This window comes from Drosophila navojoa, chromosome 2 (assembly GCF_054131105.1).
Source record: "Drosophila navojoa isolate 15081-1374.11 chromosome 2, UAZ_NAV_1.0, whole genome shotgun sequence".
Classification (NCBI taxonomy): domain Eukaryota; kingdom Metazoa; phylum Arthropoda; class Insecta; order Diptera; family Drosophilidae; genus Drosophila; species Drosophila navojoa.
Window position 1 is genome coordinate 29485737 of NC_142890.1, and position 23310 is coordinate 29509046.

General features: G+C 32.5%; 3 protein-coding genes across 6 annotated transcripts; 2 read left to right on the plus strand and 1 right to left on the minus strand.

The window, feature by feature from the left end:
• The first annotated feature begins 620 nt into the window (after window positions 1–620).
• Ythdf (YTH domain-containing family protein) lies at window positions 621–6774 on the plus strand. 2 transcript variants are annotated; one of them, XM_018113443.3, is made up of 10 exons: window positions 622–791; window positions 850–896; window positions 1131–1149; window positions 1391–1486; window positions 1559–1663; window positions 4003–4118; window positions 4374–4523; window positions 4593–5221; window positions 5287–6256; window positions 6311–6774. In XM_018113443.3, exons 2-10 carry the CDS (start codon window positions 879–881, stop codon window positions 6347–6349), a joined length of 2142 nt encoding a protein of 713 aa, XP_017968932.1. In that variant the 5' UTR covers window positions 622–791; window positions 850–878; the 3' UTR covers window positions 6350–6774. The 2 variants fall into 2 exon arrangements, with proteins under 2 accessions (XP_030240805.1, XP_017968932.1); XM_030384945.2 differs by lacking the exons at window positions 1391–1486; window positions 1559–1663 and having other exon boundaries at window positions 621–791.
• Window positions 2494–3723, minus strand: LOC108660153 (purine nucleoside phosphorylase). The gene is made up of 2 exons (XM_018113447.3): window positions 2751–3723; window positions 2494–2695 (listed from the first exon to the last, which is right to left on the minus strand). The coding sequence occupies exons 1-2, from the start codon at window positions 3624–3626 to the stop codon at window positions 2651–2653; spliced, it is 921 nt and encodes a 306-aa protein (XP_017968936.1). The 5' UTR covers window positions 3627–3723; the 3' UTR covers window positions 2494–2650.
• A 1638-nt stretch (window positions 6775–8412) lies between the features above and the next one.
• On the plus strand, window positions 8413–23091 carry stac (C2 and C2B_Munc13-like domain-containing protein staccato). 3 transcript variants are annotated; one of them, XM_089262423.1, is made up of 16 exons: window positions 8418–8635; window positions 10868–11220; window positions 14298–14580; window positions 17160–17500; window positions 17595–17642; window positions 18559–18718; window positions 18898–19718; window positions 19979–20193; window positions 20258–20538; window positions 20601–20691; window positions 20760–20833; window positions 21022–21387; window positions 21451–21711; window positions 22348–22517; window positions 22580–22758; window positions 22824–23091. In XM_089262423.1, the coding sequence occupies exons 2-16, from the start codon at window positions 11147–11149 to the stop codon at window positions 22913–22915; spliced, it is 3456 nt and encodes a 1151-aa protein (XP_089118549.1). In that variant the 5' UTR covers window positions 8418–8635; window positions 10868–11146; the 3' UTR covers window positions 22916–23091. The 3 variants fall into 3 exon arrangements, with proteins under 3 accessions (XP_030240822.1, XP_089118549.1, XP_030240824.1); XM_030384962.2 differs by lacking the exon at window positions 10868–11220 and having other exon boundaries at window positions 8413–8635; XM_030384964.2 differs by lacking the exons at window positions 8418–8635; window positions 10868–11220; window positions 14298–14580 and adding an exon at window positions 15446–16050.
• The last annotated feature ends 219 nt before the right edge of the window (window positions 23092–23310 follow it).

A 23310-nucleotide genomic window follows, 5' to 3' on the forward strand; every position in this document is an offset into this window, starting at 1 on the left:
TTTAGCAAGCGAATAACGGCAAACAAAATTAAATTAAATTATGCAATTAATTTATACATCGATATCGAAAAGCTGCTTTATAAATTAATATAAATCAATTTTAGCTACATTATGCAACGCTTCAGTAAACGTGTAAAAATCAAATAACAAATATTTCAAGTTTATTATAAAACTACCATTAAGAATAATCAGATAAGCAATGGTAAGTAAATGTTCAGAATAAAATATATGGCTTTTTTATTGGGATAAGTCTCACTGTAATTAGCTTTATTTTAGTTTAAAAATTAATCTCAAAAGACCACGAACATCACCTCCCTTTTATCGGTACTTTCCAGTATTCATACATATTTACAGATCAAGTTCATTCAACTTTTAAGACGAGGAGCAGCACTGTTAAATCACCGGGTAGTAAACGTTCATCAATACACTATAACTAATATGACATATCATTAATTCATTATTGTCAATAAGTTTGGGATATTTATTAAAACTTTATATTGATTTACATACTCAAAATGTATGTATTTTCTTATTTTTATTGATGTATTTACATTTATAGACAAGGAATGACAACTCTAATGCAGATGCAACGGCGGTAATAAAAATATCGGCTTCGGACGCGTCAATGTCTACCGATGGCTACTTATGTGTATGTGTGCAACGTTTGTGTGTGATTTACATGTACATGTGTAAATGAGTGTAGTTCTATGTGTCGAAAATACATACCATAAATTATTAAAGCGTTTTAAACAGCAAATTTTACCTCCGTTGTGTTTATTTATTATTTTTTGGTAAGATATAATCCAATTAGAAACGTCAGACCCAATTAAAAATTATCAATACTTGCAGCTAACAAAGAAAGCTGAATTCGGCAGCAAATGTCAGGCGTGGATCAGGTAATGGCATTTTTGTATATATACATACATACATTTATGTGTGCACATACAAATTTATGTATGTATGTGTGTTCATTATAATTTTAAAGGATTAAAAAAATTATGAAGTTTTGTACACAAATGTTTGTATTTTAATTATATATCCATATACATACTTATGCATGTACATAGCTACATAAACTCATTTTCGATGTGTGCGTAGAAGAAAATTAATAAGTATTCTCTTTCTTTCAGAAAATATCCGGAACTGCAGGTACATGTATAAGAAAACCCGAGTTTCCCAAAAGTGTTTTATAAGTCAATACATAAATTCACAAAGGAAAATATACGAAAATGTTGGATATAGTCAAATTGGATTTTCTTTACCTATCCTATTAGTTATAAGTATATACATATATGTATATGTATATTATAGTCAAAATGCAAAATCATCCACAAACCGGCCAAATTTACAATTTTTCATATTTGATTTGTTTTTCTTTTGAATGACAAAGCAAAATCCGTTGAGGAGCGTAATATACCATGGAGCCAACAAGTTGATGAAGCCTCCTATGAAAATCTATCTTCTCCAGCAAACGATGACAATTCTGGTAGTGTTCATTTAATTATATATTATCTAAATATCTATGATACTACTTCTTATTATATACCAAATGAAACAGGCAATCAAGGCTCAATGCAATTTCAATTTCCACCATTTAATGTAAAAGAGAATAACAGTTTACCATTGACTAACGCGGGTAAAGGACGTAAATCATCTCACAATGGTGAGTAAATATATCAATAATTATATAAAATACGCGTCGATAAAGCAAGGAAACCAAAGCCATAGATTATTTATGTTACTTAATTTCGGAAAACTGTAGTCCTTAAAGGTTTCGGATTTCTTCATTTTTGTTTTTGTTTCAGTTTTAAAGTTAATATAGCTTAAAGAAAAGTTAGTAATATAAAAGGATTCTAAATTGATTAAAACAACAACCTACCTTTCATTATACCCCATAGAATACCGCAAATGTGTATACAAGGAGAAGGATTGTTTATATTTTTTAAAACTTAAACTCTATTTTGAGTGGGGTAATTGGTATTGCTTCGATATCCGATCTAATTTGGCAATAACCAATAGAAAAACCAATAAGCTTTTTAGGCTCATTGGCTAATAAGACTTCCCAATTAGTCTTACAGGTTTACTTTTGTATGTACTTACAATATACACAAAAGCAGATATCTCTTAGAAACACAACTTCTAAAAGCACTTAAAACATCAAAGACAATGACCATCAAAACTAATGATGATTGAGATTTTCATAATGCATTTGATTACCAATCAAGGGTCTGCCACGCTTACGCATAGGTATACTTTCAGTTACAATACGGCAATACATTTGTCCTAATCAACAAAGTGTACAATAAAAAAATTTAATTGATGATGGTAACTCATTGTAATTAATTAGAAGTAGTTCTATGCATGTGTAGTTTTTAAAAGGTTGTTAATGTACCTGTTACCGCGATCGGAATGACGAATGTAAGAATAAGAAATACTTTACGCAGTCAGCTAAGCAACAATTTCGTTCGGTATATAGTTTTTGAAATAAAAAGATTTGATATACAAGGCACAAATAATATTTAAAGCATGAATAGGTTAAACACCAAAAATAAATTTAGATATACCATAATCGGAACAACAGATTTAGTTGAGGACTTTTCACCGCTACAATGGCAACGCAATTTTGCTACAATGGCATCAGTCAATTCGCTTAAAACAATGCGTTGCGGTTAGAGAAATTGCTGCATACCAAAATCTGCAAAGAAATCAAGAATAAGTCGATTTTTTAGCGTAATTATTGACAGATTAACCTTCGCTTTTAATATGTCTTCGGTCCAGTCCTCTTTAGCAATGCTTTCAATGGCTCTAATTAACACTCGTTGCACCTTATCGACATGCTTTTTGTACGTATATATGATCTCGTGAGTTGTTGCAATTGGCTGATTCGTGCACCAGCACTCTTTGTTGGTCACAAAACTGAGGGATGCGTATAGGATGCCGGCTTCCTTGGCTAAAGCTGCTTCTGGGCAGAGGGTCATGCTCAAGATATCGGCTCCCATGTTGCGGTATAGGTTGTTTTCCGTAACCGTAGAATAACGTGGCCCTTCTAGGGTCAACACCGTCCCTTTCGAGTGTACGGGGTACCGCAGTCCGCTGGCTGCGTTAATTAGGTGGAAACGTGTCCGCTCACAAAATGCAGGAAACATGGGCAGATGGCAAACGCCAAATGGGCTGCCAACAGCTCCATCATAGAATGTTTGACTACGTTTTGTTGTGCTATCAATGAAATCGTGTGGCACGACAATGTCGCCACACTGAATATGTTCGCGCAATGAGCTGACGGTGTGTGTTACCAGGATATGTGTGCATCCCAATTTACGCATTGCCCAAATGTTAGCTCTGTAATTAATATTAGTTGGCATTATATCATGAAGACGCCCATTTCGTGATAGCAGCGCACAGTTGCAGTTTTCAATTTTCCCTTCAATGATAACATCTGAAGGTTTTCCAAATGGTGTGCAGACAGCACATTCCTGCCTATCCTTTAGCACAATTGGTGTATCGAGCCCAGACTCCCCAATGATCCCTATTTTAATCTCCTCTTTTTCTGCAGCAGGTAATTCGGTAGCAGGTTTCTCAGCTTTTTTTCCCTCTTTAGATTTCACCTTTTCACCACCTTCTTCCATGGTAATTTTGGTTTAATTTTAAAGTATTCCGAAAAGGTTTTTTTTATTTAAATAAAATATAAATACATGCTATCAATTTTGATTTAGGACTGACTTCAGACGCTCAGCTGCTGGATTATTATTATTATTTTTTATTTTTATTGCATATTTTCATATAACCTTTTATAAAAAGTTAAAATTCTTACTTACAGCATTAAATGTTTATAGATTGATCACGAGATTTAATGCTCTTTACTAAAACTTTTGTGGTATGCTGGATTCCAGTGATTTGATACCCCTAATATTAAAGTAAAAAATATATATATATAGATATATAATAAATTAGAAGTCTTAAACAATATACAGTCAATAAAAATTTTAAAATATGCCTTTTTAGATACAAAGAAAAAACATGGGAATCCAAGTTCTTACAATTCTAAGCGCGACGATAACCATTTAAATGCTTGGAATTCCAGAAAACTTTTTACTGAAAGCTCTGCGCCTTCTCTTCGGGTATGTATTATCATTAAAGCCCTTTTAGATTTCGTTTTAAACTTTGTCCTTCCATTTTCGATTAATGGTAATCAGTTTAAAAATCAATTGTCGACCTGTATATCGTTTAACGTTTATTCATTCATTTTAAGTTTATTTGTTATAATTGAAAATTCAAGCTGTTAGGTTGTCCAAATACCAAGTGGAAATAGAATCTGATATCTGTTGGTATTTTAAAGTCAATGCAATAAGGTTATAATAACTTTCTGTATCTAGATAAATCAAAACAACAATGGGCAATCATCAAAGTTGGACAATCGCACAAGCGAATCTGTGGATGAGGTTAAGATTCATGCAGTAAGTGCTGCGCCAAAAAAGACAACATGGGCATCAATAGCTTCGCAGCCAGCAAAACCATTATCGAAAGTATGTTCAGAGTATATAATGAAAAGGAAAGTAACTCAAATGTAATGTTTTCATATTATTCGCACACAGACCATATATACTGCTTCCAGCCATAAAAAGAAGGGCCCGGGCATGCCACCACCCCCAATGGTACCAGGAAAACATAATTTAGATGTCAATGTATGGGAATTGCCAAACAGTAATCCACCGCCAGTCCCATCCCCGCCTTTACCAATTGATTTGTCCAGTTCGGAGCATAATTTTTCTGTAACCACTAGCGAAGAACCGTCGCCAGGTGCACGTCCAGAAAAGGACGAATGCCACAGGTTGCCCAGCAATAGTAATTTCGGGAACGTAAAACCTTCCCCAAATGGTCAACATCGCAAAAACTGGGTTGCACAGCATCAGCAGCAGCAGCAACAGCCAGCTCACCATCAAGAATCGCGACAAGCTAGCAGCTCATCCGTGCAAATTAATCGGCGAATAGCCCCAATCGCGTCGCAGAATAGATATAACGATCGTAAAGGAAATTTTTCTCGTAGTGATTTTGACAAGAACCTAAAGTATGAAAATCGGGATGAAAATATTCCACTTGTTGCACAAAGTGCGCCTGTACCTACAGAGGTGACTGCTGACCCGCAAATATTATTGGACGAATTGAAAGACAAGAATAATTATAACCCTTCGGATATTGATTTAGATAAAGCAGCATCCGCACGGTAAATAACGGGGACTGTATTTTTATCAATAGTAATCAGCAATGAGTTTTATTTTATGTTTGCAGATTTTTTGTCATAAAGTCTTATTCTGAAGATGACATTCATCGCAGTATCAAATATGAGATCTGGTGCTCAACAGATCACGGTAATAAGCGCCTGGATGACGCGTTTAAGGAGCGGCACAAAGAAGGCGGCAAAATTTTGCTTTTCTTCTCGGTTAATGGCTCTGGCCACTTTTGTGGAATGGCACAAATGATGACTCCTGTGGATTATAACTCTACATCCAGCGTTTGGTCGCAAGACAAATGGAAAGGGAAATTTAAAGTTAAATGGATATATGTGAAAGACGTGCCTAATGGAAAGCTTCGACATATTCGACTCGAAAACAATGACAATAAATCAGTAACGCACTCAAGAGACACGCAGGAGATACCAAATACAAAAGGCATTGAGGTGTTGCAAATTCTGCACTCTTATGAACATTCAACATCCATTTTTGATGATTTTTCCCATTACGAGAAGAAGCAGGAAGAGGAAGTTTCGTCGAAGCGACCAACGATTCATGTTGCAGATGCCAATAGCCAAGCTCAAGTACCAATCAACCGACATTATATCCGTGATAACGAAGATAGAGATAGGGAACGAGACGTGCGAGATGTGCGGGACAGTCGTAGCTTGACCATTAATATGACGCAAAAGAATTTTTTCACCGGTGGAAATAATTTCCGTGACCGGAATCCGATTCATAAGAGTGGCAGCGGATCGGGTAATTATCACAGCAGCTATAGTGACTATCGACGGGGCTTCGATTGTCAGCGAACAATAAGCGGCGATTATGTATCAAAGGATAGGGAAAATGTGCAAAATGATAGAGAGAATCATTTTGGAGCGCGCCATGGGTCTAACAACAGAAGAGACGACCATCCACACAGCCATTCAATTAAACCCAGGTTACATAAGAGGGATTTCAATGAACAAACGAAAAGTGACGTCCGATTTAGAACAGAACTGTCGACATCAAGGGATCTACCAAAAGTATGCAATAACTTGGAAGCATAAGTAAAATATAATAATCCATTTATTTTCCAGACAAATGAAAATGATAGAATGAGAAACAATGACTATTAAGGACTGAGCTGCGGAAAATAACAATTTCAATGATGTCTGACGGACGTTATATAGAATCCTCATGCCTGTGTGCACCTAAGATTCGCTGATTTCATGTTTAAGATTTTTTTAAAAATTGTGTGTACAAGCAGTAAATCAGAAAGTTAAAATTAAGCTGAAAATAAAGCCAACAACCGATAATTAGGTTTAACTACAATAATATGATAACATTTTTATGTAATTTATTATATTTATATAAATCGATTGACGCTTTCATTGAAACGATTCATTCAATTTTATTGAATCGATTTGTACACAATTTAAAGTCAAGGGTTTACTTGATTCATTCCTTGTAGCTGCACTGCTAATATTTATAAAACCTATTTTCATCAATATAAAGTGTAAACTGAGTATGTGAAATAATTAAAGTTACAATTTTCATTATACCCAATGTTGCCTCAATTTCAACAGCACTGATATCAATTTAAATATATTAAAATGTACAATGAAATACTTAAATATTCTGATAATAAAATATTTCATAGCGAATTTCAAATAACCCATTTGTGGATTAGCTTCGTATCAAACCAAGGATTGATAGTTTGCCTCTTAAAGTAATATGTCTATAACATTAATGAATTTTTTTTATATTTCGAACTGCAATATATCAATCAATCTAAGAATGTGCATACTCTTACGCTGAAATTAGATTATGAAAAGTTAAGTTTGTTTACTTTTATTTTTTCATATCCAATGAACGGACCAAACCCAACTCAACGTTGATATCTAACGGCATAGGTCAGGAGCAAGCTGAAATTCTTTTTCTGTTAAACTTTTATACGTTCCACAACAATAGAGATATTCCCTGCAATAACAATAGATTACTAGTAAGTTATCAAGACTGATAATAGGTGTCAAACATTCAGTTGACTTAGCTCTGTCTGTCAGTGATTGTAGATGTGAATGAACGCGTCCTAATCATATGGATGAAAGGGATCGTAAATGGTTTTAACTTTGTGGCGGCTATATTTGAAAGATTCACAGAAGCATTTCATTACAATATTATATTAAAATTATGCACTCAGATGTACATTAAAGAAGAGCAACAGTTGAGTTCCTTAGCAACAATGAATTATGAAAACCTTTGCGAATCATGAATGGAATAGAATGGAATAATAATCTCTGTATTGTCAGATATATGGTATCAGAGTCTTGTAAATTGTGGAAATATATTTTTATTTTGTTTGTTTATATTATTAATTTCATTTTTATAATCAACCTTTTGTCGTTTCTGATATTCTTAATTTCTTATTCCTTATCCTCTATATGAATTTATTAATTTATTTTACCAACAGGTCCTGCAGCTAATATTACTGGAACGGGTTCATTTACATATCATACAGATAAAGTTAAATAATTTTGAGGGAGTTAAGTATAAAAGGCCTATATATGTATATATAACAAAATATCTGTAAACTTTACACTCGAGGGTGACTGCCCAATACTGGCTTGCAGTTAAACACTTTCAATATTTTCTATATATGCAGGTGCGCCATATCATGTGTAAGTCTGTCGACAAGATCAACAATGACGAAGTTGCTAAATTTGATCTCTCAGTCATATATTACGTGAAATATATGTACATAGATACTTTAAGATCTCTTCGTCGATGAACTTGTACATATTTTTATATATGTATATTAAATAAATATATTCAAAGCGCATACTCTTTAAAGAAACATTTTTGGACCGCAACCTTTATTTTATAATATTATAAAACATTATATTATCGATTCAAAATCTTTGAGGAACTGACAATAAAACGGACATTGCACAAAATCAATAAACACTTTTGACTTCGTGAACGAAGTATAAACTATTTTTTCTTCCATCGAAATAGACAGAATAGTTCTGAAAAACTACCCATTTAAATAGTAATGCTCGTCTAACTTAAGTGTACCCGATGCCTATCTGAGTGTTCCGGCGTTTTTGGAAATTACGGAGAAAGCTTTTGCGCTGCTGTTGGGGCTGTAAATGTGGAACACAAACACGTTACTAATGTTATTCCCATGTACGATTGTATATGCGGTGCGTCATTGGATTAAGAGAAACGGCAAGGCAACGCAGATTTCTCATTAGTTCTTGCCAAACTGTCTCGGAGCTTTGAGTGTTGCTCGCAAAGTTGTTTATTTTTTCGTAATTTCGCTGAATACTCAACTCTAAAATGGACGAGGAACAAATGTGGAAAGGGATCTTCAATAAATTACAAGAGACTAATGTTAATCCACCCACAGAGCATCAGCATCAGTAAGTACAGTAAAATACAGATGTTTCTCAATTTAATGTTTGTCGTTGTCGCATGAATCAGTCTTTTCAAAATTGTATATGGTAGGGGCATGATAATCAAACAACTAATTATAAACTAAGTACATATGTATGTATGTGTATATAAATGGGAATATAAATGTATAAATGCTAAAATATATAATATAAGTAATATGTTCCTATTCTGCATATACATACATATGTATGTGTGCATATACATATGTATCATATGATCTTGCGATAACAAAAAAACGAGACTCAAGTAAGAACGCCAACATTATACATATATGTACGATGACACATCTAATCATAGACTCCGTACACATACAGACACACATAAATACGTATTTAACATGTAAACAAATATACACACACATTAATAATAATAATTTTTGCTGTGTAGGCCGGGTTTTGTTTGGTGTATTTTTTTGTGTATTTGTATTAGACGTGTTACATTTAAATCACAATACAAAACACATTTTGGCAACGAAAAGCTTTCGCCCATAGCTATCGATATTATCTATTATAATCTTCATCGGCTGTTTTATCTGTATTATATGAAATTGTTGTTATGTGTTTAGTTATGTTCGTGCAACTAAAGATGGCACAGTACATTAGATTTTCATTAGACATATATATATAGTATATGTAGCTGTGTTGTTTTGCCTCAGAAATCGATTCTATCGGCCGAAAATCAAATGAAATGTACCACTGAATGTACCCATACATATTGCCACTAACCAGAGATATTGCTTTTGAAATCAAATAGTAGTTGAAATGTGAATCTTGTCTAACAGTGCCAACTGAGTACTGTTTAATGAAGATAAGTGTCTCTTGATGAGATGAGATCTGCGCTGCATGCGCACTAAACATAAGTTGGATCACAATTGGATCACATTAATTTGCATTGTCTTAATACCTTACTCCCCATTGAAATGGTGCTGTTGGCAAGGGTATAATGTTCATGTAACAGGCGATAATTTAAAGTGTATGTATACTTGTGACAGACAGTTGAGAGCCTATCCATCACAGAAAACGCATCGGTGTCGAAAAGTCCAAAAGAACGCTACATTTCTAATATTTTTAATACAAAAGTGAGCTTTCTTTTGCTTGATTTTTTTTTTCTTGATTATAAATGTGTAACGAATGTTACCTAATAAATCTTAGGGACAATAAGTATGTAAAAAATTTTTGCTTCATATCTATAGCTTAAATGACATCTTAGATAAAAGCATTTACATTGTAAAGTATATAATAATAACGAATTTACATTACCTTCAAGATCGGGGTATTAGGTTTGATATATTGACATATGACAATTGAAAAGAAAATTGCTCAATTTCACTTTAAATCGGAGCTAGATTATATCAGAGAGTCTTGTGAAGAAATATATAAAACTTAAATTTTAACATATTACTGATTATACACATAAAAATCTGTAGCCAAGAAACATTTTACATGCTTAGACCATTGATAACCTATATTTTTTTGATTTTTTATATATAAGGAATAATATAATAAGACTAAACTAACTTTGGTTATTTTATATATACATATGTACATATATTGGTTTTATTCGTTCCCAATACAAGTTTCTACGGTACAAAGGCATCATTGTTATAGTGCATGTGCAGTGAGTAAGAAGTAAGCTGGAATATCGTAGTGTGCAGGGTATTTCCCAATCTGAAATTCATGTACATATGTACATGTATGTATTATTATGAGCGATCCCACCTAAGGGCACAGATTGTAGTATCATAGAAAAGCTTTCGATCTGGTAAACTCCAAAAGCTATAGACTATGGGTATGGGTATACTACATACATGTGTATGTATTTGTGTATATGTACATATGTATGTATGTATATATGTGATCACGAATATTTGTAAAAATGAATGCATGTAAATGTAACTGTGAATGCTATTTCAGATTTCGTGGTTTATACGCATACACGCATACATACATAATTACATATGCATGCTGATACACCCGTGTTATGATGCACTAATTTCATTTAGTTATGTGCATACATACATACATACATATGTACGTGTGCACGTTTGTGCGTGCTCTGTATTGCTGTTGCTAAGGGTTCGCTGTAACATGGTTCATGAAAATGAGTATTTACTATGGTTGAGCTTGTGTATGTTAATTAGGTGCATGCACACATACACATGTACATATGTATATACATACATACATCCGTATATGCAGGTATATCTTCAAAATCATGAACCATGAAGACATCACACACACACGCGAAAGCAACAACTATAGTGTGGATGTAACTGGTGCATTTGTATTGGTCTGTTTTGGCCCTATCTTTCAAGCGGCTAACGTACAAAGCTCTTACTGCTCAAACAGTTCTAGCCAAAAGGTCGTGGTGAATGCGTTTGTTTTCGGTTGTTTGTGGAGTTCAATTCACGAAATTACTGGAAAATGGAAAGATTCTTGTAAAATAAATATTGTAAAATAAATGTAAATTGAGGGCAAATGAAGCTTCTTGACCGCATTAACTTTATAAGACAACACTGTGCTCAGTCTATATTGATATGTGGAGACAATAGGTAATATATGTATGTATACCCCGGCTATAAATCGATAGTAAATGTAAATAAAGATACACAATTCGTACAAATTGGAATTACGACTCGAATATTTGATAAATATTTATAAAGAGTATTTGCAATAATATAGTGTAAAATATTTATATATTATTCATGTTAAGCTAATAATAAACCAAAATGAAGTATGTGTTTATTCATATGTGTTTATTCATGTTTCCGCTGGAAGCGGAGCTACCTCGCTAACAAGAATCACTTAAATATATCTGTGTACATATTATATCATATTGTATAAGGGTTGAACATTTATATTTTTATACATAGGTATATACTTAAATATAGTTAACTACTGCATTATTGATTTACATCGGGCTTTGTAATCTTATCATGCACTTTGAAGGGCATGTATCAATTGTATCAGTATCAATTGTCAATTCTTATTCTCATCATATACATATATAAGATTATATATATGTACATGAATGGAATATACGCATTTATTTATTAGCTTTACTACGTCGTTATATTCACAGTTATATAGTGATTTATGTGTAAATCTTTAGCTGAAATATACATATGTACATCGATTATATGTCTTGCCATTCTTGTAAAATGTAATTTAGCAAGCTCGTTTAATTTTCTGACTGCAGAAATTTCTTTGACAGGTGTCAAAAGTGTGCAAACTAAAAATATGATAAGCCAAAGGCCATCTTCAGTAAATAAATTAAAAACTAATAAAATGAAAAATTTGCATTAAGGAAAATCGAACTACCGAAAAGAGAACTTTAATTACAGAGATCATATTTATCAATTTATATATCTTGTAACGAAATTTTTCCCGTTAAATAATTATTTATAATCCAAACTCATTTCAATGAAAACGGTATCGTTAACATTTAGACTTTTAATTTATTACGAAATACTGAAAACTTTTTTTTATTTTAAGATTATGTTTTGTTTTCGATCTGTTTTAATATAAATGGTTCAAGCAAATGTAAGACAACAAACTGATTTAAAACTAGAAAACCGCGTTGGACTGTGATACTAAGTTGTATTTTCTGCAATTGGAATGGGCATCGCTGGAATATCTAAAGACTAACCTCTATAAGAATCGATTTGTTAAATGTTCTGTTCATCAAAGGAATGGTTCAACTCTACGGAAAAAGTTTGTTTGTTTTAATGAATAAAAATAATCTACATGCTATTGACCTCTCTCCTATAAGCAGCCAGGCGACTCATTTATTTATTTTTTCTTGATTGATTTATTGAAAGGTCAACTTAAAGAGGAGTGTTGTGCGTGTGCGTTGCCATTTTTAAGCTTTTAGTGAGATTGACATAATTGATTTTGTGGTTTGATATCAATGGACGATACACCAGATTGTCGAATCATTGTAAAACACCGTAGGATACAAACTTTGACAAATTTATATATGTATGTAAACACATACTAAATAGTCTAAATATTACATTAGTTAATGTGGGATAGCTTTTGTTTTCCTTCATATACATATATCCTGAGCGAATGTCTCTTTTAGTAAGCATTTAAAAAAGATAACTTCAATACTGTCGGAGGGTCTTATTTGAATGTTACTATGTGACTGATTAGAATTAAGAGTACTAATAATCAGACCATGTTTGAAAAGGCAACTGAATTAATTAATTGTTTTTAAAAGAAGTCATAGATAACGGTACAAAAGAAATTAAGAGTAAGAAGTAAGAAAGCTCAACCACGATATCACCTGAACCCTTCGAGCAACTGATATTTCATCATGATAATTCTTTGCTTCTTCCTGCTTGCACAAGAAATACACACACTCACAGACACACGTACGCAGGCACACATAAACATACAATGGGCTGCCTTGTGGGTCTTCTATGGGAACTCAGTTGCTTAAAAACTTTTTTTTTTGGATGTACTTTCTTCATGAAACTTAAAGATTGTGATTACATTATTAAAATGCGTATATTTTCCAAAGCACAAGTTTCTACTATTTCAAATACGCCTTTTAGAGATTTATCGCTGAGTGGGTGAATATAGGGGTGGGGGTGAATTATTTCAAAAATTAAAATTGTATAAAATATATGTTAATAATTTGAAGACTTTAAAGATGTAGCAGATATAATTAGATTACTGATTTTCGATAAGATTTTATCGATAGAAATAACGGAATGAGTTATAGATTTTTGAGCTAAACTCGATATCCGTTGTATATACTCGTCGCCCTGATCAAGAATATATATACTTTGTGGGGTCTGTCACGCCTTCTTCTGCCTGTTACATACATTTCAACAAAACCATTGTACCCTGATTTCCCCATTTTCAATGGGTTCAGGGTATACAAATGCTAGCACCTTTTAGTAGTAGTATTTCTTTCAAGTATATTTCCTACGTATTTTCTATACACATTTCCTATACGTATTCCTCTACGTATTTCTTCTACGTAATTCATTTACGTATTTCCTCTATGTGTTTCCTCTACTTATTTAAGTATCTAAGTATTTCCTTTACGTATTTCCTCTACGTATATCCGTTAAATATTTCCTCCAATTCTTTAATGCTTAGTTGAAAGACCCAATACTTCACATCACTGCATTGCACGACTGACCAGGTCTGGGCGACTGAAGAAATGCTGCAGCCGCTGCCCTTTATATAGGATGGCTTTTACTCAAAGTCTACCTCGCGCTCAAATGTTGAGTTCGGCGTCAATGGGACACTCTCTGCTGCTGCAAGCACTCTAGCTTCGTTTAATAAAAAATAAATATCAAATGAATACTCATGCGTATATCAAGACAACTTAAATGATATTCCGTAGTTCTTCTTCATCCCTTGCTTTTCATAGACAGATAGACAGATATGACCTTATTACGTTGCTCAAGAATATATACATATACATGTTTGATAAGGCTAAGTGTTGATATGCTAAATTCCGTATATATGCATTAATTATATATAATTATTAGATGTCATACACAACAGACTTTTCTGTTCTGCAGTTCTCTTGGGTACTGGTGTGCCTGAATTTCTCGCTATATTATTATTATATTAATTATAATTTTTTATTTGTTTATTCTTACCGCAGACTCCAGGATAGCGATGATGGTTTCTTTGAAAAGTTTGGCTCGTTTTTGAGACAGAAATCTCAATTGGATGAAAATAATTTTAAAACATCGTTGGCTCCATTTTCTGAAGCAGAAGAAGGGGAAGAAGGCGAGGCTGGAATCCCAAAGGTTAATGATGGATCCTGCACGGATAGTGGACTGGAATTAAAAACAGATGATAATGAAAGTTTCGATACTTCCACATTGGGCAGTGAGACAGACTTAATATCTGTCAATAATATAAAGGAAAATGTTTGTATGAATGTAAGTACAAGTATATATGTTTGTGAAGATTTTTGGTTAATCAATTTTAAGCACTGTTTATTATTTTTAATTAAATTAATTGATTAAAAAAAAATCGAATTTTTTCGATACTTTAATAATAACAGTTATAAAATTCATGCAAGCAGTAAAAAAAACTTGAATAAGCTTATTAAGCTAACAAGGGTATTTTTAAGATAACCTTTAACGTTATGGAAATTAAAAATGTAATCATCTGTTGCATTATTGAAAGGGAATTAGTTAATATGAAAGCATTTTCGAATGTCGGGAAAGAGAAGGGGTATAGAGAGAAAAATTTCATTCAACATTCATTAAAAGTTTTGAATGAAGAGAAAACAAATTCATTCATACCTTGAAAATACATGTATTTATATGTGATATGTCTGTGTTTAAAGTATAGGTACTATATCTGTATATACTTATGACGATTTTTAAAAATTTTTTTAAACATATAATGCCCATGGAAAAGGTATATTTCAAAATAATGGACACTAACAAAGAAGCAGAACTGTAATTTTTGCTTGACCCTTTGTTAGATTAACCGTAGGAACGATCTATAAACAATTCGAACTGATTGGGCTGAGAATAGTCTATAAATTTGTTTGCTTTAGTATCTACTTATCTACACTGGCACTACATAGATGTTTATGTGTACACATATGCCGTGTGTTTGTGTATGTGTACACAAAAAGCATTTATTCATTCACTTGCTGTGTGTGCTTTCCCCAATACTTTGAATACACATAGGTTCATAAACATTGAGCTTTTTTTCAAAGTTCCAAAAATAAAACATTTGCTAAAGCACTACTATATAATTCAGCTTCTCTCTTTATCTTGTGAGATACTTAGAAAACAATCTCGAAAACGAATTCTGCTCATACACACCCAAAAGCAGCTCACGGTCAGCGTGATTAGATGTAAAAATTTTTATTCGCGGCATTGACACTGTTAATGGGTTTTCGATTTACATATACCTAAGACTGGTACTGTTGCAGGGACCTCTTGGAACCCGCTAAACTGACATTCGGATACCTGAAATGTTCATATAATAATATAATATATAGTGAATATATTATAGTTGGGCGATGCTCCACAATATAGACGGAAAATAAAGAAAAGCAAAAGTGCAAAATGTTTATAAATTAATAATACAAATTTGTTCAATACTTCTGTATATCTAAAATGAGCTATTTATCGTTGCCACGAGTTCTGTCCAATATGACCTCACGAAACTCAACCGATAAAAGTTCAAAATATTTAAGTTTAAATCGAACTGCGGGTCATGAGACGCGACATATTCAAAAAGTGTGTTCGACTCTCTCCTTAAACGAAACGGCGGAGCGACGCAAGCGCATTCTTAATAGAAATGGAAGTATATCCAATCAGTATTTCCGCGGTGTTCACAAGCATTTATTAGAGTCTCACGCAAAAGAAGTGTGTCATTCCATGACTGTAAGTAAATATTGTCTAGTTATTTAAAATAAATTGAACTCATGGATTTAAAAAACATTGAATATTTTTATTTTTTTTTTGAGTGTATATAATGGACAGTAAAAAAATATTCAATAAAGTAGCGCGCCTTTAGATTGTACCTAAATTTTTTTTGATAATCTTAGATTCGATTGAAATCAGTTTAGAGTAATAGTTCAAACTATAAAGCGATAGGCCAACTTAATTATTGGAAAATTTTATTCAAACAAACTGAAACATAGTTTTTTTCATTTGTAGAATTCTTAGAATTAATATTTCCTCGAAATCCATATTGTTTGTTAACATCCAGAGTATTTTGATATTTGATAGTATTTATTCGAAGTATAGTTCAATATAAATATTCAAATATTAGAATGCTCTAGTTGGGTATATGCGACTATGATATACTCTAAAACATTAAGGAATATCGTAGAAGTCCTGCTCCTGCAAATCTTCTTTTACCTAAATATATCTATATAAACTAATTTCAGCCACACATATTCTTAATCATTCACATACGGAATATCTGTGTTTACTTTAGCCACAGCTCCACATTATGGGAAATGAGTTATTAAGTTCGATGTTTACTTTTCCATATTTAATTTTCGACCATCCAGCAAAGAATGTTTGCAGAAATGTAAGCACATTCAAAAAATGTTGATTTTTTTCTCGATTGTTGCTGCGAATGGTGAGATGTTCGAAAAGAAAAACGAATAATTATAATCTTTGTGTACTTAACGATAGCCTCTGGTATGTGCAGTGTGTCTGGCTATATTGTCTTCGAGCTATGCTTAAAAGGGAAGTACAGATATAAATATTTTTGTTAATTGTTAGCTTTTTTCCAAAAGTGATTCTGAAATATTCATATAAATTTAAATAAGTAGTACATATCGTTTATATAATTTAAGCTCAGACTCTTAGGTGCCCGTAGTGTCAATTACAGATGGAAGAATCATATATATATAAATATTATTATATATTATATACATATATATTATTATTATTATTAGCAAAAATGGACGAAATGAACTAAAAGCCAGATTATTATACAAATATGAATGTGTGAATTCTTATAATGCTTATTATTTCAGATTGATGACTTATACGAGGAGATCCTGTTTGAAATTTACAATAATATTGGTTGTGAGAGTAGTGATGCCTGTAGAGAAAGTCTGGTTGAGTTTGTAAAGGAAGTATTCAAAATACCCAATGCCACCCATTTGGAAATTTCGGAGATCGCGATGAAGAAGGAACCACCTAACTTAAGGCTCAATGTTGAAGTTATTAAAGCAGAAAACTTACTACCTATGGACTCGAATGGATCATCCGATCCCTTCGTAACACTGTACTTGGAATCAAACATTTCACACCGTTATAATTCTTCCGTGAAAACGTCTACTCTGAATCCAATATGGGAGGAGCATTTTTCATTGTAAGTATTCTTGATTATATTAATTCTTAATATTAATTCTTGATTATATTAATTATTTGTTAAGTGTTGATTGAATTTTATTTGATTTTTCTAGACCAATTACTGAAGGTCCTCGTGATGAAGTTCTCATTATAGAAGTTTGGTAAGTTTTTAAAATATTATACATATGTATGTTTAATCTAATTGAATATTTTGCTTTGTTTCGATATTATTAAAACCAATTGTGTGGAGTTTATTTTGTGTTTTTATTCATCAAAGACAAAATTTTTGCAGATCAAAATATCCACCTTACCAAAATTAAAGAAAATTCACTTCTATTTTTTTACGTTTCTTCAATAGTTCCGAGTCATATGTTTAGATGTCTCTCTGTTGCTAGGCAAATTAATTTCTGATGCTTGTGATCTGAAATGGCCAAGTGCCAGCAATCGCTGTATTTGTTCAAGTCTTGAAGAGCTTGAAACCAGATAGTTATGTTAATGTATTTCTTCGAGTATTTCTGAAACTTAACAGATTTTAAATTGTTTATCGTAAACATTTTATTTCTTCGAGTATTTCTGAAACTTAATAGATTTTAAATTGTTTATCGTAAACATTTAAAACTAAAATGAATCAATTATTATATTTTTCAAGTTTACTTACTTCTTAAAAAGTATTTAATAGATTTGCGAAAATAAATATAAACTAAAATTCCAGAAAGTATTTACATTCCAAATGTGGAGAGCGCGCAATGACTGTTGGTAATTGTTAATATGTAGTATCATAATTATTTTATTTTATTCTGAAAATCATTAATTACGTATTTAATATTAAGTATTAGATAATTTGGTAAAAATATTATAACAATCTGGACTCTTATTCTTTCTAAATAATTTAGTTTTAGTTTTAGTTATAGACTGGAATTTAAACAAAAGAGGTATACTTTTTTAAGTGTTGTGAGCTGGGCCAAGTTCAGTTTTAATTTAATAGTATCAAAAATAAATTAAATTAATTCAAAGTCAGCTTCAGCTGTTAAATAAATCGAATAAGTAATTTAATAAAAATGTTTTTATTTTCAATAGGGACTTTGATGCAGCGGAAACTGTCAAAGACAAGGTCAACAAGCTCTTGGATGTTAAGGGTGTACGCGGGCTAAGCAAGCTTATGAAAGAAATTGCGGTTACCGCCTCATCTGGAAAGCATGATAATGAATTAATTGGACGCGCAATGATTTCGCTAAAGGTTAGCATATAATGGATATATAGATATGTATCTAATATAAGTATGTAATAGCAAATAGCTTATCTGTTTATTGAAACTGCAAGTAAATATTTGGGATAGGAAATCTAATCAAATCGATCTTCCCAATAATAACAATACAAATTAAAATTTTTTTAAAAACTCTTCGAATTTTGTACAAGTCTATTCCAGTTACAGGACTGACCGTTTGGTATAATCTGGAAAAAGGGAGTAAAACAAAAAGTCGCGGTTCTATCCTGGTGAACATTGCTCTCAGTGCCGAAAAGAATAAGAATGTCGCAAGTCAAGAACATAAACACCTCTTGAAATTGTTACTGGTGCACGAGTTAGATTCGTCTCAGGTGGCCAAATATTGGTGGAGCGGGAAATTCGGAGCGATGGCTGAAGCAATCAGAACTCAACACGCCGTTCAGAGTGGGCTCTCCCCCGTTGACTGTGCGCTTTGCCAGTGGCATGCGTATAGCACTGTCCACGAGACTCACAAACTGAATTTCGTACTCTTTAATTCAATACTCGAAGTTCTGGTTCCAGTAATAAACTTTTTGCCAAACGATTCAGAGGATGTGAAAACATTCTGGGAGGGTGCCAAGCGGTTGCTACCATCTTGCTTTTCAATCTTAAGACATTTACGCTCCAAACAAATCAGTGAAAATAAAATTCTGAAGACGCTCAGTGAAGTACTAGACATTCTCTCGAAGCTGCAAACATTTGAGGTCCCAGCGACAATAGATCTGTTCCCCACAACAGTCTATGGCTGGTTAGAAAACGAAAACTCTGAGAAACCGAACACGATCGATAACGTTATTATTGCCGCTATCAATAGCGGAGCCAAAGAGTGGATGGAACAAATCAAAGAAGTCGGCACTCAAACCAAGGATCATGATTCGGATGAAGAGAAATTGCAGAATGTAATTAAGATCATACTAATGGTTCGCTCAGATCTACAGCGTGCGATGGAATATTTTGATAAACTGTTCTATCAGTAAGTAAAGCATTATTACAAATAATATTATTCAATATTATGGGTCATAAAATGGGTTGGTTTTTAATTATTATGGTAATAAATCAATATAGCACAAATTATAAAAGCAATTAACTTGCTGTGGGGGTGCTCTTACTGAGTATAAATTACCCTAAATTTCATTAAGCACACGCACACTTCGAATGCAGTACCTGTATTTAGTACTTTTTATATAGACGTAATATGCATGTATTTATATATGAAGTATTTGTGTTTTTCAGCAAACTTCGGGTCAGCTATTCCTCGACACTATTTATGTTCTATGACTCAAAGCTGACGGAAATATGCAAAGCTATTGTGGAGGAAGTCTGTTCCAACATTAAAAGGTTGGATGTTCCTGACGACAATTTTGAATATTTGCCAAATATTGACAATGTTAATATGGGAACAACATTATTTGAAGTTTATTTGGTACTCAAACGGTATAATACTCTAGGTAATTATGTCTAAAAAAGATCATATATAATGAATTTGTATTAATGTTCTCATTCTCTTTACAGGACAATCACTCTGTCCCAACTGTCAGCTGGAGATGAATGAATTTTACTTGTGGTTCTACAGAGGCGTAACTCATTGGCTTGACATTTCAATTATTAAAGCTTTGAATCGTATTCAGAAAGCCATTGACCTGGACCAACTTTGCGCTGTAGATGAAACTGTTAAGTATAGTTCATCAGCAGTCGACACCTTAGCGATTTTTTATCAGATTAAGATATTTTGGCAACAACTGGATTGGCCAGAAATAGAAGGATCCTATTTGTTTGTGGCCAAAATCGTTAATGTAAGTAAATTGCTAAAAAGGAATTTATAGAAAATATGCTTTGAAATATTGTTCATTTCCAGGATATATGCCGATGCTGCGTTTTCTATGCACAGCGTATGTCTCACCGAGTGGAAGCTATAACTAAAAGGGAACAAGATGGAGATATGTTTAGTAAGTCAACGAGTTGGGACGATTTTAATATACGCGTTTAACCTTTTGGTATTTTTTTTTCATCTTAGATTTATCGGAAGAATGGTGCTTGGCTATAAATAATATGGACTACATTCGTCAAAGTTTACCCTCATTTATAAAGGTATATAGATTTAGTTCGATATTAAGAATTGCTGAATTGATTGCTTAAAAAGGCTCTTCGATAATGACTTGAAATAGTTGAATCAATTGAATTTGATTATATAACATAGATAAGTTGTATCATTTCAAAAGTAGTTGATATTATTTATTCAGTATTATTTTGTATTATATATACATTAATTTTTGTAGGAGCTGGGTACAGATACTGTGATACGACGCTTGGGAGATTACAAAACCGACCTGGATGCCCAACGGTGTGCCTCTACTATAAAAGCTGTTATCGATAATGCCCTTGATACACAGCGCAATCAAATTGTTGAGCTTATTGAAAATGTTGCTCGTAGGATGTCTCCCTCGATTCGGCGATATTTAACAGAAGGAGCTGAAGTACTCCACGAAAACTCAAATTCCATGGAAAGACTGATGATGTACCTAGACGGATCATTGAAGACTCTTTATGATAATCTAAATGAAGTCAATTTCAAAAGAGTTTTAGATAGCATTTGGGAAGAGCTGTCAATAATTATTTATGATCTTGTACAATCTAATCTCGATGTAAGTGTGACTTGAGTACAGTAGTTTTATTTTACTATCACATTATTTTTTGCGATTCCTCAGAAACGCCGTCCACCAGCATTCTTTCAAAACTTGAGGGCCACGCTACATAATATGATATCCAGTTTTAAGATTGGGGATACAAAAACGTCTGATGTAAGGATTCTATCAGAAATTGAAAGCACTCTTGAGCTGCATGCTCTCGAAACGGCTGATCTTATTCATCAATACTATCTAGAAAGATTTAAATACCAGAAACAGCAAGAGACATCACCCTTTGGACAACTTACAATAAGTGCACAATTTACAGATTCTGGATTAATCGTGAGTATTACTAATTAACCAACTTAATTACATATACATATATAAAATAACCAAAAAGTTTGTAAAATCTATTTGATAGGGATGATTCTATATACATTTAATATGAAAAGCTAAGCAAAATATTTTACATTGGTCATATATTAAAAACATAATGAAAAGATGATACTATTTTTGCTGTTCGTACAGATACAGATAAACAGATACATAGTTACATATATACAGATACTTATACTTAGATACAGATACAAATAAAGATACAAAGATTCAGATACACAGATAAATATGCACAGATCCAGATACACAGATACAGATACAGATACATAGATACAGAAACACAGATACATATACAAATAAAGATACATAGATATAGATACACAGAGACAGATACATAGATACATATACATAGATACAGATGCACAAATACATCTAAACAGATACAGATGAAGAGACACAGCTACAGATTTACGGATAGTGATAGTAGATGCAGTTAAACATATACGGATACAGATACAGATTTTGGACCATAATATAGTGCCCAGTATATGTATATTCAAAGCCGTGGCTTCAGTTCACCAAGTTAAACGTCTAAGTTTTACGTAACATAATAAAGTGAATAACAATTTGCTTTAATTTTAGCTGACAATATTGAATGCTCGTAATTTGGTATCTATGGATAAAAATGGATTATGTGATTCATTCGTCAAAGTCTTTATGATTCCCAATATAAGATTTAATGGATTTACACCACTTAAAACTGCCGTTCATAACAAAAATTGTTTTCCCCTTTATGATGAACAATTTAAAATGTAAGTGTAATTTATTTTAGCTAAGGTAATAAGATTTTATCTTATCAACTTATATAAATTAGACATTTGACTCCAGAACAACGCCAGATGGAAGATAGCTTGATTTTATTTTGTGTTAAGGATAAAGATTTATTTGGAATGACAAGTCAATATATAGCTGAATGCTATATAACATTTGCAGATATTATTGCAGCTGAAGGCGAACAGATTCTAATGAGTCTATGTAGGCCAGAGTATACTGGTAAGTAGCTAATTGAAAAGTTTAAAAATAAATTTGACTATTTCATTTCATTTTTATTTTTGAAGATTCACATGCACTACGAGCTCTGGAGTATAGACAAGGTGATAAGCAAGCGAAGGAATTCCTAAAAAAGCTAAAGAACAAATCATATTCGTAATCTCAACTATTGACGAATGTCTAGTCTTGTAATTTCCAAATGAAATGATGGTATTATTTATTTATTTTGGCAGACTGGATCCCAATGTCAATACCAACTAGACATACGCATTTAAAAATAAAATCGTGAACCAATTATATTTAATAATAATAAAAATGAATATTCGAACAACAGTATTATCATCAAGAGCCGACTGACTTATTGTACAGATATGGGTATTATATTTATTTATTACACCCTGTTTATTATTTATTTTTTTATTTGCTTCTTATGAGTTAAAATTTTATATTGAATTTAATGTAATACTGTGAGATTATTTAATGAAGTGCTTCATATGTAAGTTTATATCTGAAATGGCATGACTGAAGTGGCATGACTGCAATTGAGACATAGAT

Excerpts from the sequence above, each read along its gene's own strand:
- Ythdf (XM_018113443.3), top strand. Across the intron at positions 1,487-1,558 it reads AGCAAACGATGACAATTCTG|GCAATCAAGGCTCAATGCAA; the intron begins GTAGTGTTCATT and ends CAAATGAAACAG. Across the intron at positions 1,664-4,002 it reads ACGTAAATCATCTCACAATG|ATACAAAGAAAAAACATGGG; the intron begins GTGAGTAAATAT and ends ATGCCTTTTTAG.
- LOC108660153 (XM_018113447.3), bottom strand. The coding sequence starts at position 3,626 with ATGGAAGAAGGTGGTGAAAAGGTGAAATCTAAAGAGGGAAAAAAAGCT. Across the intron at positions 2,696-2,750 it reads AAGACATATTAAAAGCGAAG|ATTTTGGTATGCAGCAATTT; the intron begins GTTAATCTGTCA and ends ATTTCTTTGCAG.
- stac (XM_030384962.2), top strand. The coding sequence starts at position 8,553 with ATGGACGAGGAACAAATGTGGAAAGGGATCTTCAATAAATTACAAGAG. Across the intron at positions 17,501-17,594 it reads TGGGAGGAGCATTTTTCATT|ACCAATTACTGAAGGTCCTC; the intron begins GTAAGTATTCTT and ends TGATTTTTCTAG. Across the intron at positions 21,388-21,450 it reads TTGTACAATCTAATCTCGAT|AAACGCCGTCCACCAGCATT; the intron begins GTAAGTGTGACT and ends GCGATTCCTCAG.